The sequence below is a fragment of the Diplotaxodon limnothrissa genome, linkage group LG12, assembly GCF_057381915.1.
Source record: "Diplotaxodon limnothrissa isolate DT_005_m linkage group LG12, D_limnothrissa_male_GT1.1, whole genome shotgun sequence".
Taxonomy (NCBI): Eukaryota; Metazoa; Chordata; class Actinopteri; order Cichliformes; family Cichlidae; genus Diplotaxodon; species Diplotaxodon limnothrissa.
The window spans coordinates 34,177,996-34,194,828 of NC_140607.1; the positions used below are offsets into that span (position 1 = coordinate 34,177,996).

Below are 16,833 nucleotides of genomic sequence, written 5' to 3' on the forward strand. Positions count from 1 at the left end.
ATGGCAGGTGGAGCAATAGCATCATATAAAGTAAAGTTTATGTCTAAACAAGAAGCCACTGTGTCCTTGTTGGCCGGTCTTCCTTTGTTACTTCTCTTCTTTTCACCTTTTCTATCCATTAGCCTCCCAAAAATAGAGTATTGTCTCATTAATATATCAGAAGTGCAGCAGCACAGTGTGTTTGCCAAGAGAGCAGTGAACATAATTTCAGTGATGAATTGTTTTAGCCCAGGAACTATAGAGGTTTTGGTTGTTGTTGTTTTCTTTTTTGACCTGAAATTTTATTTTACTTTGATTCACGCTTGAACTCACTTTTTACACTTTTAAAGACTTGAATTGCTTGAATTTCAACAAAAACTTAAATAAAATCAAGGCCTTCTACATCATGCAATAGTGAACCAAAGTGTTGCTAAAACAGCTCACACACCCCAGAAGTTTGAATGATTTTTCTTATTGTTTGTTTGTTCAATTTAAGGAAGTTAACAGACTTTTCCATAAATGATAAAATGGAAAATTCTGTACATTTACAGTATACTCTGTACTATTTATGGACATTACCTTCAGCTATAAAACAGAAAATTCCATTTATTCACAGTATATATATATTTTTTTTATCATTAACAGAATTTTTCCATCAATAGAAAAATCCAAAGTTCTGTTTATATTACAGGCAATTCCTTTCACTGTAACTCATTAAATGTGCTTCTTTATATCCTTAACCTTACAATTATGACCTAATACAACATTTGCTCAAACATTTTGGCAAATTTTAAATTGAAACTCAAATTGAAACTTTTTTTAATTAATTTGTGCTTAGTACACAACATTGGTAAGTAAAATACTCTTTATTCTCCTCAGTTCAAAAGTATACTAAAATATTATGACACCATCCATCTTGTCATACAATGACTTAAGGAGGTAATGCATTTAAAAAAAAAAAAAAAAAAAAAACTTTTTAAAATTTGAGCTTTTTTTTTTTTTTTTCCCCTTGAAATCAGTTTGTTCTCATGTGTGTTCGGAGAGCCGGTTACATGACAGCACAGGGTTTATTAATTATTATTATTAATATTTAACTATTAATCAAAGTTTTGCTGAACATAAGGATCTGGTTTGCATCAGTCACATGACTACCATTAACCAATGATCACCCTTGATGCTGGTTACGAGCTAGAACGAGCTCGCAAAGAGCACGCGCATTTTTGCCATCTAAGCGGTGCAGGAGAAACAGAAATTAATTGGGAGACGCAGACTGATACAACAAAAACAGTAAGTTGGGTATACAGTGTAGACGATAGCGTTCGGGAGTATAAGTAGTGCTGGTCATAGCTGCTAGCTAACTGGCTAATGGTGCCATTGGGTCTGTAGCTCTGTCTACCGTTTTAGGGAACATATTTCATTTTAAAGTAAGTTACAGGGATTTTCCTGCCTTTCTGGAGGACTTATATTTCAATAAAAACTGTATAATATGCATATCCACATAATTATGGATTATTGTAATTATATCTGTTTATACATTTTCGATATTGTCTTCAGTGATTTTCATTTCTTTAGACTCTACTTCAGGCCAGAGTTTGTCAAACATTTGTACCTTGAAAGTTTCACCAGGGAGGAGCACTGCTTTTTCTTTGGCCTGTAAAATGACACCATCAAAATATCTAGGTGTACGGCGTAATCCTTAGGAAATTCCCAAGTTGGTACACTGATTGGCTATCCTGTGGCACGGTCAACTGCATCTACGGGGCTGGCAGGACTTGACTGTTGCCTGCAGCACATCCACAGGTTTTTGAGTTTATTCTTGAACCAACATCCACATGCAATTTCAAGAGCCGTCTGCCTTGGCTTGACTGTTTTTCTGCCAGCAGTGGCAGTGACAGAGGAGACGTCGAGTGCAGGGGTGCCCTGGGAAGACCTCAGATCTGCAGCTGTCGACTGCGAGCACAGGTCCACCATGTTTCCTACAAAATTAGAGAGCTGTTCTGTGGTGACGTCGTCTGGGCAACCTGACAGAAACTCATCCCACTTCTCAGGTGTAATGTTGTTGAACAATTGCCCTACAAGTGATGTATATTTATATATATGTACACCTATATATATATATATATATATATATATATATATATCTCTATATATATAGCAAGATAGAGGTAGAGAGATATAATATCCCTTGGTTGTGACGTCAAAGTGCGTCACAACCAAACTAAACTGTTGCCTATCAACCGCTACACGTCTCTGGCTGAATGCCCAGAACAGTTTTTTTTTTTAATGTAGAAAAAATGTAGGGCCTATATCAGGGGTGGGCAACTCGCTGTGCTGGATCAAGGACACATCTAAAACCTGCAGGACACCTGCCCTCGAGGCCTGGAGTTGCCCTTCCCTGGTCTATATGGTCCATCAAAGTGATGTTTGAAGTAAGTGATATGGTTGACAAACTGAAATCCACACCATGTTCAAAGATTTTATTAGAATCATGTGTGTAGGCTGGATTTCAAAAGGTAACTATAAACCATCCAACCCGATCTGGAAGTGCCAAAAACAGCCTTTATCTGGTGTTGACATGTTTTCCACGTCCCTCCTGATGGCTTCGTCCCAGAGTCAGAAAGATGCATGTTAGTTTTACTAGTATCTGGTGCTAAATTTTCCACGGATGTGAGCTGTAAAGTGCTTAAGGTGTAAATAAATAAAAATGAATATGTATTGTATGCATTGTATGTACGTGTAGTTAAATGTGGTTTGCTAAAAGTACTTGACTGATCAGTAAGATTATAAAAGTACTAAAGACACAACTTTACGGCATCAAAAAGCCAGGAACAGTTCCAGCAATGCCTTGCTCCATGCAGATGTTAGTGTAATGTGGATAACCGACTGCTAAAGGGTTGTTTTACAAAAAAAGATGACTTCTGAACAGGGCAACAAAGTATTAAACACTTATAAATAGAGCAGTTCATATATTTATCTGTAGTCAGTTATGTGGCTGGAAAACTGGGCAGCCGGAAAGATCAGATGTATACTTTTCTGTTGTTATCATTTCAAGAGGAATATTTGAAACGTAAACCTACACCATGTTGCTCAATTTCCTCAGAATCATCTGTGTGGCCTGAAATTAAAAAGGTAACATCAAACCATAAGGTTCGCCTGCTTGCAGAGCTTCCAGGACCAAAAATTACCGCCGTGTAGAGTTGGCATGTTTCCTCTGTGCTGTCTCTGGTTTCTTTACCTCCCACATTCCGAAGGCATGCATGTTAGCTTAGTTTTTGATCGATGATAACTTGATACAATGAATTCCAGTCTCTTTCCCCCCCAAAAAAAACATGTTTACGCTCTGGTACAAAAATCGATTTTGGCTTCTTTGGACAGTTTCCATTTTCATAACTCTGCTAAGGGTGAACTGTTTTATTATTCTCTACTTGTAATCGGAAGTAACTGTCTGCTCTTGATTAGCAAGTCTGATATTTTATTAGTTTGTTATTTAGTGATAATTAGCGAGGGAGATTTCGATCAAACCTACCAATCTGATGTGCGTGATCCTGGATCAAGCCTTCTCAGTTCTTATTTTAAATCTGAATTATTACGCCTTTATATTTGGCACATTTTGAATAAAAATTAACCCATACTAATAATCCACTTTATTGTTTTACCTGTTGGATTCGGCAGGTGGAGCTGTAGCACCAACATATGAAGTAAGATTTGTGCCTAAAGAGGCTGTTACACATCACCTGGATCAGAAATCTACCTTACAGGACAGATATGTCAGTTATAAAGTAGGCATAGTACTAACACACAATATGTATCTGGCCACATACAAGAGAGAAAGAGTCACATGTTTCATTGATATGTTGGTTTCCACATATGTGCAAAAGTGATCAGGTCACTGATGAAAATGACCTGGTTGGGAAAGATTCTCTGATTAAATGTGCAGAGGCAAAGATACCATGTACACACAGCCTTATTTACAGACTAAAAATATATATAAATTGCACAAAATTATTTTTTATTTAGGAAAAAGGAGAAATCAAATCTTACTCATTCAGTAGATTAGTGGGGCGGTTTACACATTTGCCTAACATGCTAGAGATCTTCTGTTTGACCCCAGGAGGAGACAGAAGTCCTATGCACCTGAGGATTCATTTGTTGTCTAGTTCCTCCTAAATCATTTGAAGTCATCCCCTCTGGTTTCCTTTGTCATATAATTTTCCCACTCATCTCAGAATGAAAGAGGAAAAAAATGTATGTCTCTCTCATTTCAGAGGAATATTTGAAAAGTAAACCCCTTACATGATTTCTTGAGAATCACCTGTGTGGGCTGGAATTAAAGAGGTAACTTCAAACCACAAGGGTGCCTCCAGGGCTGAAAAATGAACCCAGTGTGAAAGAAGTGAGTTTCTGTGGTATTTTCCCCTGTGCCTCCTTTAGGTACTTTGACTTCCTCCCACAGTCCAAAGGCATGCTTTAGCTTAGCTTAGCTTAGTTCCTCCTACGCCGAGCGGCGCATCGGGCAGCTAGTGATCTCCATCGATGTCGGTCAGCAGCGACTGCTTCAGCTTCGTCCCAGGCAATGTCGACAGTTCTCAGGTCGTCCATAAATGTTCGACGCCATGTGGTCTTTGGTCGGCCTTGCTTTCGCTTGCCAGTTCGTGGACGCCATGTCATGGCAATCTTAGCTGGGCGATGAGGGGGTAGGCGTAAAATATGTCCCGCAAAGCGAAAGCGTCTTTCTGCAACAACATCGGCTAATGGGCGGGTGCCTGCTCTTCGTAGGACCTCCTCATTTGTTATTCGGTCCCGGTAGGAAATTCTCAGGATTCGCCGCAAGCCACGTTGTTGAAGCACGTTCAGGTGTTGAATAGTTGCACTTGTTGAGCGCCAGGTTTCACTAGCGTAAAGTGCAGTAGGGAAGACGATAGAGTTCAGTAGTCTGATCTTGACCCTTACATTCAGGGAAGTCGAGTTCCAAATAGGTTGGAGACGTCGCAGGACACCAACTGCCTTCCCTACTCTGGCGTCGACATCCCGATCAGAGACCCCGTCATTCGAGATGATGCTGCCAAGATATGTAAAATTCTCCACCTCTTCAGCACGTTGTTGGTTGATCATGACAGGAATGCGGGCACGTGCATAGCCAACTCGGAGTACCTTGGTTTTTTTGGCGCTGATTCTTAATCCAACTTTCGTTGCCTCCCTCTGCAGGGCCACGGTCAACTTTTGGAGGTCTTCCTGAGTCGAGCCCAGCAGGGCGATGTCATCTGCGAAGTCCAAGTCAGTGAGATTACGCGCTTCGTGCCAGGGCACACCGATGCCAGCTTGGTCAACTGATCGTCGCATGATGAAGTCAATTACCAACAGGAAGAGGAAAGGGGATAGCACGCATCCTTGTCGGACGCCAGTATTGATCTTGAAGAAGGCTGTGCAGCCGTCATCCGTCCGGACGCAGCAACGGGAGTTGGAGTAGAGACAACGAAAGGCATCTACAAACTGCTGAGGGACTCCATAGTGGCGTAGGATAGCCCATAGAGTCGGCCGGTGGACGCTGTCAAAAGCCTGCATGCATGCAGGCTTTTGACAGCGGCATGCAAAGGCATGCATGTTAGCTTAATTAGTGGTTGTTGATGAACTGGCCATGACTGAATCACATAAAATTCTACATAATTAATAAATAATCCAGACTTCACAGCATTAAAAAACGTTGTTCAAGTGCAAAAATCAACTTTACAGTTCTTCCACCTCTACACTTTCATGGTTGAAATGGCCTAAAGCTGAAACAAAGCTTTAAAAATCTGAAGCAATAACCTGCTCAGGACGTCCTATCAGGGTTGATTGTTTGAAAAGTCTCCACTCAAACACGTGATGTGAAACAAAATAGTTTCTCACGGTGAGTCGGCTGCAATGTCTTTAATATGTCCTTTATGATTGTGTGGGTGGGTGTACACAGGTGTGTTAAGAGGTGATTTTGTACTTGATATCAGTGCACACACCTTAAAAACACCATGAACAATGAAACAACCTTGTAGCCATAGAGACCAGTCATCCTGCACAGATTTGCCTCAAAGTATCCGAGGGAAGTGTCCACCTGTCAGTCTCGCAAGATCTAAAGGGGGAAAAATCCCAGAAACATAAGATCAACTAAATCCAGGTTGGTGCTCCAAGCCCTTTCGCTACCCTGAGCTCTACAGCATCAGCTCATTTGGTCAAAGGTCTACTCTGAACCAGCAGAGGTCGCTATCACTTTTCCTGTGACGTGTCATGGCCTGACACGGTGAATGATGGTGATCCAAAGCACTTACTATCAAAAAAGAGAACAACAAAAGGAATAACATGAAATGTGGTGAGGATGAGCTGGAATGCACTTCAGAATGCATGATGCAGAGGTATATAATGAGACCCATTACATTTCTCAGTTTCTACAACCTCGAGTTCTTTCTTTACCTACTTACCTTATGCGGAGACACAAGGAGAGAGGAACTGAAGCAACAAGTATAATTAAGTTAAGTAGCCATGCTTTTGTAGCGATCACCTTTAAGAAATGTCAATTAAACATTTAAACGTTTTATCTTTAACTGTATTCAGAAGGTGACGCATCATTCTTATGTATTCTTATGTATCATGTGTTCCTGTTGTGTTGTAATTTCTTAGTAAAAGACTAAGTCTTAGTAAGTAGACTTCTGTGAAGGATAAGTCTGTGCATCTTCACTCCTAGTTCCTCTTTCTTGCTTCCTAGAAATGAGATATCCTTGATGACAGTGCACTGAGATTGATTTTTGGGTCACATGGGGGAAGACAGAAAGGAGAGAAGGTAATAAACCACGCAAGCAGAGAAGCAAAACAAAATAAGTAATAATAAGTGATTGCCCGTATTTCATCAGACCCACACGAAAAATCTGCTGTGATGCACATTTCAACACCTCCTTAATGACTGTCCAACCAAGAGGGATGACATCAGTAACAATTTTCTCAAGGAATTTCAAAGGAACTGCAGGAGGAAGTGAACCAGGTCACCATCAGTCCATGTCGGTTCAGGGCCAGGGTTTTTGGTTGGGTTCAAGTTGACACAATTTTAACCAAATAGAAAACCTTTTAAGAGAAAAGCTGTAGAGACAAAACTGATATGAGGCTTTGTTCCCAATGTAACATCTCGTAGTAGCTTGTAGTAGAGAGGAGCTGGACCTGAACCTTTGTAGTAACATTTTGCATCCAACATTTAATTTTTTCCAACTTCTTTCTTTCATTCCTCAGACACAAGTACAGCAGACATAAATGTGCAAAAAAGAGAAAAAAAGTTATACAAATAAAATTACAATAAAAAACTTTTCATCCCCACTTTTCTTCCAGGTGTATGAATCTCTTATATATTTTTACAATGCACTGTTTGCCTTCATATAGACCCATATAATAAAGAAATAACCATTTCACTCAGTAGCTCCTGGAACAGTCTGACATTTTCTGTAAGCGAGGACAGGAGAGGACGGCAACATTTCTTTGGTGCGTTGACCTCATTCAGAACACTTTCATTTTTCTGCCCAACACACACACACACACACACACACACACACACACACACACACACACACACACACACACACACACACACATTTTGTTTGTATGATAGAAGGCTTGTTGTTGACGAAGGATGGAAGAACATCCACATTGTCTCATGATGATTTGCCTCTTTCCCAGGATTCCATGGTGTACGTGGGCACGTGGGCGGGACTGGATGGTCAGCTAGTCTGGTTTTCCTCAGAAAGAACAGGCCTGATGCCACTAATGGGAGCTCCACAAAGGAGAAAACTGCTTTTGTTACGTTATAGTTAATATTCTGTGTAATTGGATACAATTAGCTAATTATTTGGCATTGGATCCATCAGAGTTCTATTGCATAAACACTTAAATTAGTTTTGAAATTTCTTAAATGAAGTGTTTTCAGCAACGTGATTTGCTTTATTAACTATTACCAAATAAGTAGGATTCAAAGTTAAGGTTAAGAAAAGTGGGTATCACTGATAGCGTTTCATTTAGAGTCTGAACAATCAGCTTTATTAAAGAGTAAACCTGTGGTTTGATCAGATCTGACTTGCAGAGAAAAAACCCACATAGTCAGATGTTGATTATAATTTCTAAACTAATTTGTCCCCTTAATCATCTGATGATTAATGCACAACCCTTCCTGGTCATATGGACACCAGGCATGGTTGTGACTGTCCTCATGTCTACAGTCCCCTGCGTCTCGTGCACAATCTTCATTAAAATGTGAGAGCCCCCACCACCCAACCAGTCGCTGCACATGGCTGACCCTCCCTGAGCCTTGTTCTGCAGGCAGTTTCTTCCTGTAAAAAGGGAGATTTTCCTTCCCACTGTCGCCAAGTGTTTGCTCAAAGTGGATTGTTTCAATCTAGGGAATTTCTCTGAATTATTGTACTGTGTTTACCTTATAATCTAAACTCTCTTGAGGCAACGGTTGCTTTGATTTGGTGCTATATAATAAAACAGAATTCAATTTCACTGAGTTTGTGCTAAAGAAAAACTGTGGTGAAGCACAGACATGCGGCTTATTTGGGCAGTTTACTCATTATTTTTTTATCAGTCACGGAGGCACCTTTACCTGTTGTTGTTGGGAGTGTTCAAGATCCATGCTTGGGTATGGTTGTGCCAGTCATATTGAAGCCAAGTGTAGTTTCAATATTAGTGAAAAACTTGGATTTGAAATCCAGAAAAAGTAAAATTATGCCCTTACTCAAGCTAAAGCAAGTTGTTTCTGACCCCTGTCAGAAAATAAACAAATTCATAAATACACCGATGTAACAGAAGCAAACATTTGTGCAATGTATGGTTTTACTCATTATATATATATAAGATAACTCAGAACGAGCAGAGCTACTGTAACAGGCTGCCACACACGGGGGGCGCCGGAAGAAATATATTTTCCAGTTTTTTTTAAAGAACTTTAAATTCTGTTTTATTGTAGTTATGACTGTCTATTTCCATGAAAACTGTGTGTGAATCATAATAAACTCATACTGTGTAAAATTCTCTGGCTTTTGGATCCAGAGTGGTGAATGTAACTGTGAGGGGAGAGTCACCCTCTGCAGGAAAAACACTGTTGAGCCAGTTTATTAAAAACAGATGTCTATGCTATTAATTATGTCTATGTGTGCTGCAGAAAAGCTTGTAAAACCCACAAGTGTATCGGAGCCTCGTGACTTGTATACGTATGTGTGTATGCGTGTGAGTATGGGTATTCCAGATTGGCCTCAACTTCCTGTTTGACCTAAGTCAACAGACTCACACATACAGCTGTAGCACTGCTGCTACGTCATGTTGCATCACTCGCCAACACTCACTGCTGCTGACCGTTCAATGTGCTTTCCTGTGCACTCAGAGTCACCTAGGAATTTTTTTGTAGTGAAATCTGAGGCTGTGTGCATTTTATCCAGTCGTGAAATCGCACTTTGGCGAAAAAAATAAATGGAGGAATGCAGAGGTCGCAGCAAATGTATGCAGGCCAAAATAGCTTAAACAGTGTAATGGTAAATGGCCTGCATTTGTATAGCGCTTTCCTAGTCCATAGGACCCCAAAGCGCTTTACACTACATTCAGTCATCCACCCATTCACACACACATTCACACACTGGCGATAGCAAGCTACATTGTGTGTACAAGTGTACACCATGTGAGATTTTTTAAGAGCACAGACAGGTTGTCGTCTGAACTATCAGCTTATGCGGGCTGTCGTACATACATACCAGTATGATTAAAACTTCAACAGTGAGGTTTAATTGCCAGATTTGGATGATGACTATACCGTGCAGATTATGACGCGTGTGGGAATAAAACTTTAATCATTAATAATTCCTGAGACGAACACAAATTTTTAAACGCTGATGTTTTTCTTTATGTGGACATGACCTGACATACAGATGTGGACGTGTTAAATGCTTAAACGTGCTCTCAAGTCAGTATGTTTGTAGACAAATACATCAGCATTTAGAGGAAATGCAGGAACAGAATTCTAGGTTTTTTTATTTTCTTGCTGGATTTGGGTTCAGCAGACTGATGAGGTGGAGGGTCCTGCTTCTGCATGAGTGTCCCGAGAAGCCAGGTCAGATGGGTTAGACCTATCATCAGAGGCTGTGGTCAATGCCTTGTGACAGCCGGGTTTCCTGAGAGATTTATAAAGAAGCATAATGAAACAAAATCCAACCGCACAGTTTCTTTTTTAGCACTTCTAATTCTTAGAGGCACAAAAATATTATTGAGAAATGACATCACAACCAACAACCTAATTAATCTCACACTCCTTTTACTTCTGTTTTTGTCCTCTACCCACTCCAAAATCATACTGAGGATGTTGAACTCCCTAATGCTCCACTTTATTCCCTTTCGTAAGAGTTTTTTCTCAGCAAACGGCTGCCTGCTGATCAATGATGATGAGTCGTCTCTATTTTCTGAGGCGGCTGAGGTCCTTCGACATCTGTCTGACAATGCTCAGGATTTTCTATGAGTTGTGGCTAGTGCTATTCTCTATGTTGTTGCATGCTGTGGGAGCAGGTTCAGTGTCGCAGATACCAAAAAAGACTCAATAAACTGATTGGCCAGTAATGTTGTGGGGATGGAGCTGGATTCCCTTAAGGTGGTGTTGAATGTTGTCCAAGATAAAGACAATGCTGAATAATACCTCCCACCCACTCCATGACATGTTGGCTAGCCACAGGAGCACATTCAGTGAGAGACTGAGATTACCTAAAAGCACCACTGAACGACCTGTGGCCATCTCCCTGTACAACTCCTCCATCTAATACACTGTAAGCCAGTGGCAGCTGGCTGCTGGTGGACTGATGTCCTGCACCAGAGACGTACCTCCATCTGGGTCGAGGTAAGAAGCCAAGATCGCCCGGCCTGTAGCGGCTCAACAAAAACAGTGGATCTGTGCCAAGGTTCAAAGTCTCTGGGCTGAGGACAAATAGAATGACAGGACTGTTGTTATTAATTAACATTTTTTTGCGTGTTATCATTTTCTACTTTACCTTAGCACTTTATCTTTTCTTTTTGAGAAAAAAACATATCATGGTGTTTTTGAAACCAAAACAAAAGTCACAGCAACTAAGCAAAAGCTTATTTATAGAGGCGTACATTGTTTTTTGACTATTTTGAGGCCAACTGGGAGATAATCTGGCTCTCATGGGCCTCAGTCGGGCAAAGATCCAGTTCACTGCTATGAAGAACCTGGCAGCTTTCAGCAGATATCAGGCCACCATTTTCACGACTCATTACACTAACATACACAAACCGGGCAAAGTGTTTCCAAGCACCTGACTGTTCTGGGGCCAGATGTCTGCAGTTTCTGCCCTCGACTGCTCTTCTCTGGGGAATTATAAAGAGCGGACTCTGTTCCATGGGATGTGTTGCTTTCCAGGATCTCACGCAGCTTCTGGATCTTCCCCTGAGCCTCAGAGAATTTCTCTAAGCCCTTCAGAGGACAGAGAACAAAACCATTATCTCGGTGGATGAGACAGTGTACACATTAGCGGGTAAGTCACAAAATAATATTTTGTTCTCATAATACTATAGCGTTAAAAGACAATAAGGCTAATCAGTTAATAGTGTTCACTTCACCCTAGGCCACCTAATGTGAAAGTGTTAGAATTTTGAGTTTCTTTTTGTGTTCAGAAAAAATCAAAGCACTCACCAGTAGTTGGCAAATTACATCTTAGTTAGGTGAAAGATTTATATGAAATCTTGCCTCTTGCAAAACAATAATCAATACAGTGGCTCAAAATTTCACCTAAAATGAATGAGGTTAATGTGAATAGAAGTAAACAAACTTGCAACAAATTACTGAATTTTACTCACATCTGAATCAAAAGATTAGTTCATTATCAGGCATCTGGAGAACTTCAAGACATATTGGGGAGGTCATTTAGCCATTTAAATGAGCTGTGTTGGATCAAGGACATGTCTAAAACCTGCAGGACACCGGCCCTCGAGGCCTGAAGTTCCCTGCCCCTAATCTAACGTATCACACACAGAATAACTGTTTCACGATACCATCGTTATTGTTGTGTATGTCTTATGATGCCATTGTATCATTTGTGAATTAACATTTATACCTTCATGCCAGAGTTTTACCTGTTGTGGAATATCTGGATACCTGGTTTCTTGGATGCCTGTCTCAATAGCAGAACATAGGGAGGATTTCCAGCAGTCTTCAATTAATACCAATCAAACTGGACCACCAAGCACAGAACTATCTCCCATACAAACATTATGATATGCTGTGGCTGCAATCAAATGGCTAAAGGCCATAGTTATTGTCAGGCTGTGTTCTTACCATCACAGCAGGTCTCAGAATGTTTGCTGCTTTCTCCATGTCTGCCTTGAGTTGCCTCCTCCTACTCATCTCCTCCTGGAGCTCAGCCTCCAGCTGAGCTGCCTCAGCTTTCTTTTGACTGCACACTTCAGAATCCAAGTTCAGCTGCTGTCTGAAATTATAACACAGAATAAAAGTTGACCCAATGTGGGTGTGGCTCAGTGGTAGAGCATCTGACTGTAGAGAAGCTGTCTCTGTTAAAGTCTCTATTAAAGCTTTTGTATGTTGCTACTATCAGGAAGTTAAAAAAAATAATCTTGGAGAAACAGAAATAAATAAAAAGTAAAGAAGTAAAGACCTCAGGTCCTGTTTCTTGGCCAGCAAGAGGCTGTAGTTATTCAGCTGAACCTTGAGCTGCTGGCACTTCTTCGACAGGTGATCTTCTTTCTGTAAATCGGGTGATAAATATGGAGACATGAAGAATGAAAACGAGTTATCAGTTAAAATAGTGTTACAATATTTTAAGGCAATACATATCTTCCCACATGCCTCATTCTACATAATAATAAAAAGCAATAAGACTTGTATGTTGCATGTAGCAATGTAACATCAACTTTTTAAACAGAAGGCAGATGTACCAATTCAAGCTACCACAACCTCTAGGAATTACGCAGGCACATTTATGTCCCTTCTATGCAGACATCGTACCTCCTTGAGTTGGATGATGTCCTGGCTAGCTGCGTGGCTGTCCCTCTTCATGTTTTGTACTTCAAGACAGAGTTCACTCTCTTGGCATTGCAGGATGGATTTCTCTTTCAAGAGTTTAAAGCTCTCTGCTGTAAGCTCCTTGACTTTTTTAAGCACCTCTGCGTGCTGAATCTTCTCCTCCTCAACAATTGCTGAAACTTTATTTTTGATGGAGCTCCACACTTGTTTCTCACAGTCTTGAAACACTCTGTTGTTGGAGAACAGGGCTCAGTAAGTCGACGCAGCATCCAGAGGGAACAACTCCTCCTGCAGTTATAACTGTAGCTTGAATTTAACTCTGCACTAGACCTTACTTTGCCCCCTGTAAATCCAATTGTTTCTGCAGTCTGGCGATGGCAGCTCCATATTCTTCCCTCGTAGTGTATAGCTGCTTCTCAATAAACTCCACGTAGGCCAGTCGCTGTGTCATCCTCTCCCTCTCCTTCTGCTGCTGGTCCAGCTTCTCCTCTGAGTGGTGGAAAGGAGGTGCAAATGAAAACAGGAAGCTAGAAACATCCCAGTGTAAGCTTCACACAGTCTCAACAACGGTTTTGCAAAAATCATGGTTTGGACACTGTGGTTATGATGTTTTTGCAAATCTCTCAAAAAGGCAGACACAAAATTTAAAACAGCAATTTTAAGGTTCAACCCACAATCAAATTAATATATTTTTCTCCTGGTCTGGCTATAAATGTGCACAGTGGTGCAGCAGCTAGCTCATTAGCACTGTTGCCTCTTAGTGAGAAGGTTCCTGGTTTCAAACTCCCGACTGGCTGGGCCTTGTGTGCTCGTCTTGTACCTGTGTGGGTCCAGCTAATCCACCTTCACCCCACCCCAAAGATACACATCTTAGGTTAACTGCTGATTCTAAATTGGGCATGTGGCATGTGGTGGTGCGTCTCTGTGATGGACTGGCCAACTTCTGCCCCATGTTTAGACCAGCTGACTTAACCGAACACAAGATGATGAAAAATAATAAATGATCTGACTCAGCGTCTATCTCACTTTGCAACGTGCTCTTTGACTTGAGTCTGTCCACTTCCTTCTGTAGCTCCTCCTTCTGCTGGTTGAGATGCAGCTTGAGCTCATCGGTTTCCTTTTTGTCAGCTTGCTGCTGATGCTCCAACACCTTACTCAGCTCCGCAACCTTTTTCTCTACTGCATTTGAGGAGTCTGTCAGGTAATTACATATATCGTCCCTGTCCCTCCCCATTGCTCCATAACAAATTCTGAGGTCATCTATCAGTTTCTTCAGCTCGTCACATCTGAGCTGACACCTGCAGTACAAAAAAGGACATATGGGTTTAGAATTTATGAATCTAATATGAGATGCTGAGCTGAAACTGCTGTAGCTGGTACATCAGAATAGTGAAAAAGGAAGTTTTAAGATTTTATAATTGAGGAAGAAATAAATTTACTTGGTCCTTACAGAGGGGTGAGGTGAGGTTGACAGGTTAAGGAGGTGAGTTGAGCCTAGAGTCTGAAAGATGGTTATCTTTTTGCCATTGTAACTTTTGCTGAACAGATAACCTGGTCCAGATCATGTCATGTTCAGAGTTTTGCTTTAAAATCATCTGGAAGCGCCACGTTTTCACTAACTCTTTTATTTACAGTATAGAGATATAGAGTCTCTGCTGATGGACTGCATTTATAGCAAATGTAGCTGTTAAGTTTTGTTGTTGTGAAATATGTGTTGTATTGTCATTGGAATTTGCATGTAGGTCTAATCATATTCAGATGGTGATACAGAAAATTTTCTTGTTATTTTATGCATAAATGCTATGTCATTGCCACACTGAAGAAAGTTTCAAGTTCTTGACTCTGATTCTGAAAAAGGATTGTAATGTTGCTTCCTTTTTTACACCTGAGGTAAAGATCATAAGGAAACTACGGGCTCAGATTCAGACGGAGGATTCAAACCCAGGTCAGCTAAAGTTATTCTTCTATATTTTACAGTAAATAGAATTTTTAGCTTTCATAATTAAATTATGGATTTGAGGCTGTTTGTTGTCACTATTTAATTTAATTTAATGTCTTTCAGATTTTTTTAAAATCACATGTAAGAAGAATTGCATAGCAGTTAGGCACCATGTTATTAGTAGCTGGTACTGTAGAAACCTTCAAGATAAAAACAGTCAGTCACAACATAGCTGCCATTTGATCCAAAAGCTGATGAAGCACACACAGATACATGTAACCTATGAAGCTGTTCTATAATCACGTGTTTAAAAGTTTTGGGACATTTTTGGTGGTGGTCAGAGGGCCCGGTGGCGCCTGTGTCCGGCAGCCTCGCCTCTGTCAGTGCGCCCCAGGGCAGCTGTGGCTACAATGTAGCTTGCTATCGCCAGTGTGTGAATGTGTGTGTGAATGGGTGAATGACTGAATGTAGTGTGAAGCGCTTTGGGGTCCTATGGACTAGAAAAGCGCTATACAAATGCAGGCCATTTACCATTTTTGTGTTATGTTAAAAGTCGTTTACCCAACAAGTCAAGTCAAGTCAAGTCAAGTCAAGTTTATTTATAGAGCACATTTAAAAACAACCAAGGCTGACCAAAGTGCTGTACAGTAAATACAGATAAAAATACAATAGAACACAATTTCGTAATAACACCTCGCTGATAAAAATAAAATAAAATATATAAAACAAATAAATTAAACCTTTCTAAAAGCCAATGAAAAGAGGTGAGTTTTAAGAGCGGTTTTAAAAGTTTCTAGGCTTTTGGAGAGTCTGACGTGAGGAGGTAAACTGTTCCACAGTCTGGGTGCAGCCACAGCAAACGCCCTCTCTCCCTTTGTCTTTAATTTATACCTGGGAACATCTAAAAGCATCAGGTCGGCTGACCTCAAAGATCTCCTGGGGCGATAAGTACTAAGGAGTTCTGACAGGTAAGAAGGTGCAGTGCCATTTAAAACCTTAAAAGCCAGCAATAAGATTTTAAAATCAATCCTAAAGGCAACTGGGAGCCAGTGGAGAGAGCAGAGAACCGGAGTGATGTGGTCTCTTTTTTTTGAACCGGTCAACAGGCGAGCGGCAGCGTTCTGCACCAGTTGAAGGCGATGTAGACAGGAACGATCTAGGCCAGCATAGAGGGAATTGCAGTAGTCTAGCCGTGAAGTAATAAAAGCATGGACCACTCTTTCTAGATCGTTCCTGCAAAGGTAAGACTTGACTTTGGCTAAAATCCGCAAATGATAAAAAGATCCCTTAACTACAGAGCTGATTTGTTTATCAACAGAGGAGCAGCAACATAGAGCAATGGTTTCTTACCTTTCCAGCTCCTTATCTAAGAACTGAATTTGTGTCAAATATAAAGCCTTGTCTCTGTCAGCAGGAACTGTCTCATCTGCCATAGTTGCTGATTTTTCCGCCTTTTTTACGATAAACTTGTTGGTGCTGTGTTTTATCTCCACTCCTTTAACAGCACATTTTCAAATAGCACAGAGAAACGATGTTAGTTGTTGCCAGGATACGCTGCATTCAGGGACCGCTTGAAATATTCAGCGCTTGATGTATTTGCTCTAAATGCAAATGTATATATAGTCTGCTGGTTGTTATGGTTCATTTAAGACTTCAGTTTGTTTTTCGTTTGTTTATTTGCAAAGTTGATTTTCAGTTTACAAATTTAGTAGTCACATTAATGAGATTAATGAATTATCTGAAAGGAAATCTAGCAATTCTAGCAACAATGCCCAGTTATACAGTTATTGTGATAATAATAACTGATTTATTTTATATATTATATTTTAGTTTGTTTTTTTAGTTTAGTTTAGTCATTTATATCATTGTTTAT

The 16,833-nt window shown here is 40.4% G+C and overlaps 1 protein-coding gene across 1 annotated transcript; it reads right to left on the reverse strand.

The window, feature by feature from the left end:
- Positions 1-10,030: 10,030 nt before the first annotated feature.
- On the reverse strand, positions 10,031-16,402 carry LOC146621732 (uncharacterized). Its single transcript, XM_085366847.1, has 9 exons — positions 16,311-16,402; positions 14,048-14,319; positions 13,357-13,510; positions 13,004-13,250; positions 12,654-12,742; positions 12,317-12,467; positions 11,298-11,455; positions 10,846-10,938; positions 10,031-10,148 (listed from the first exon to the last, which is right to left on the reverse strand). Exons 1-9 carry the CDS (start codon positions 16,391-16,393, stop codon positions 10,031-10,033), a joined length of 1,365 nt encoding a protein of 454 aa, XP_085222973.1. The 5' UTR covers positions 16,394-16,402.
- Positions 16,403-16,833: the final 431 nt, after the last annotated feature.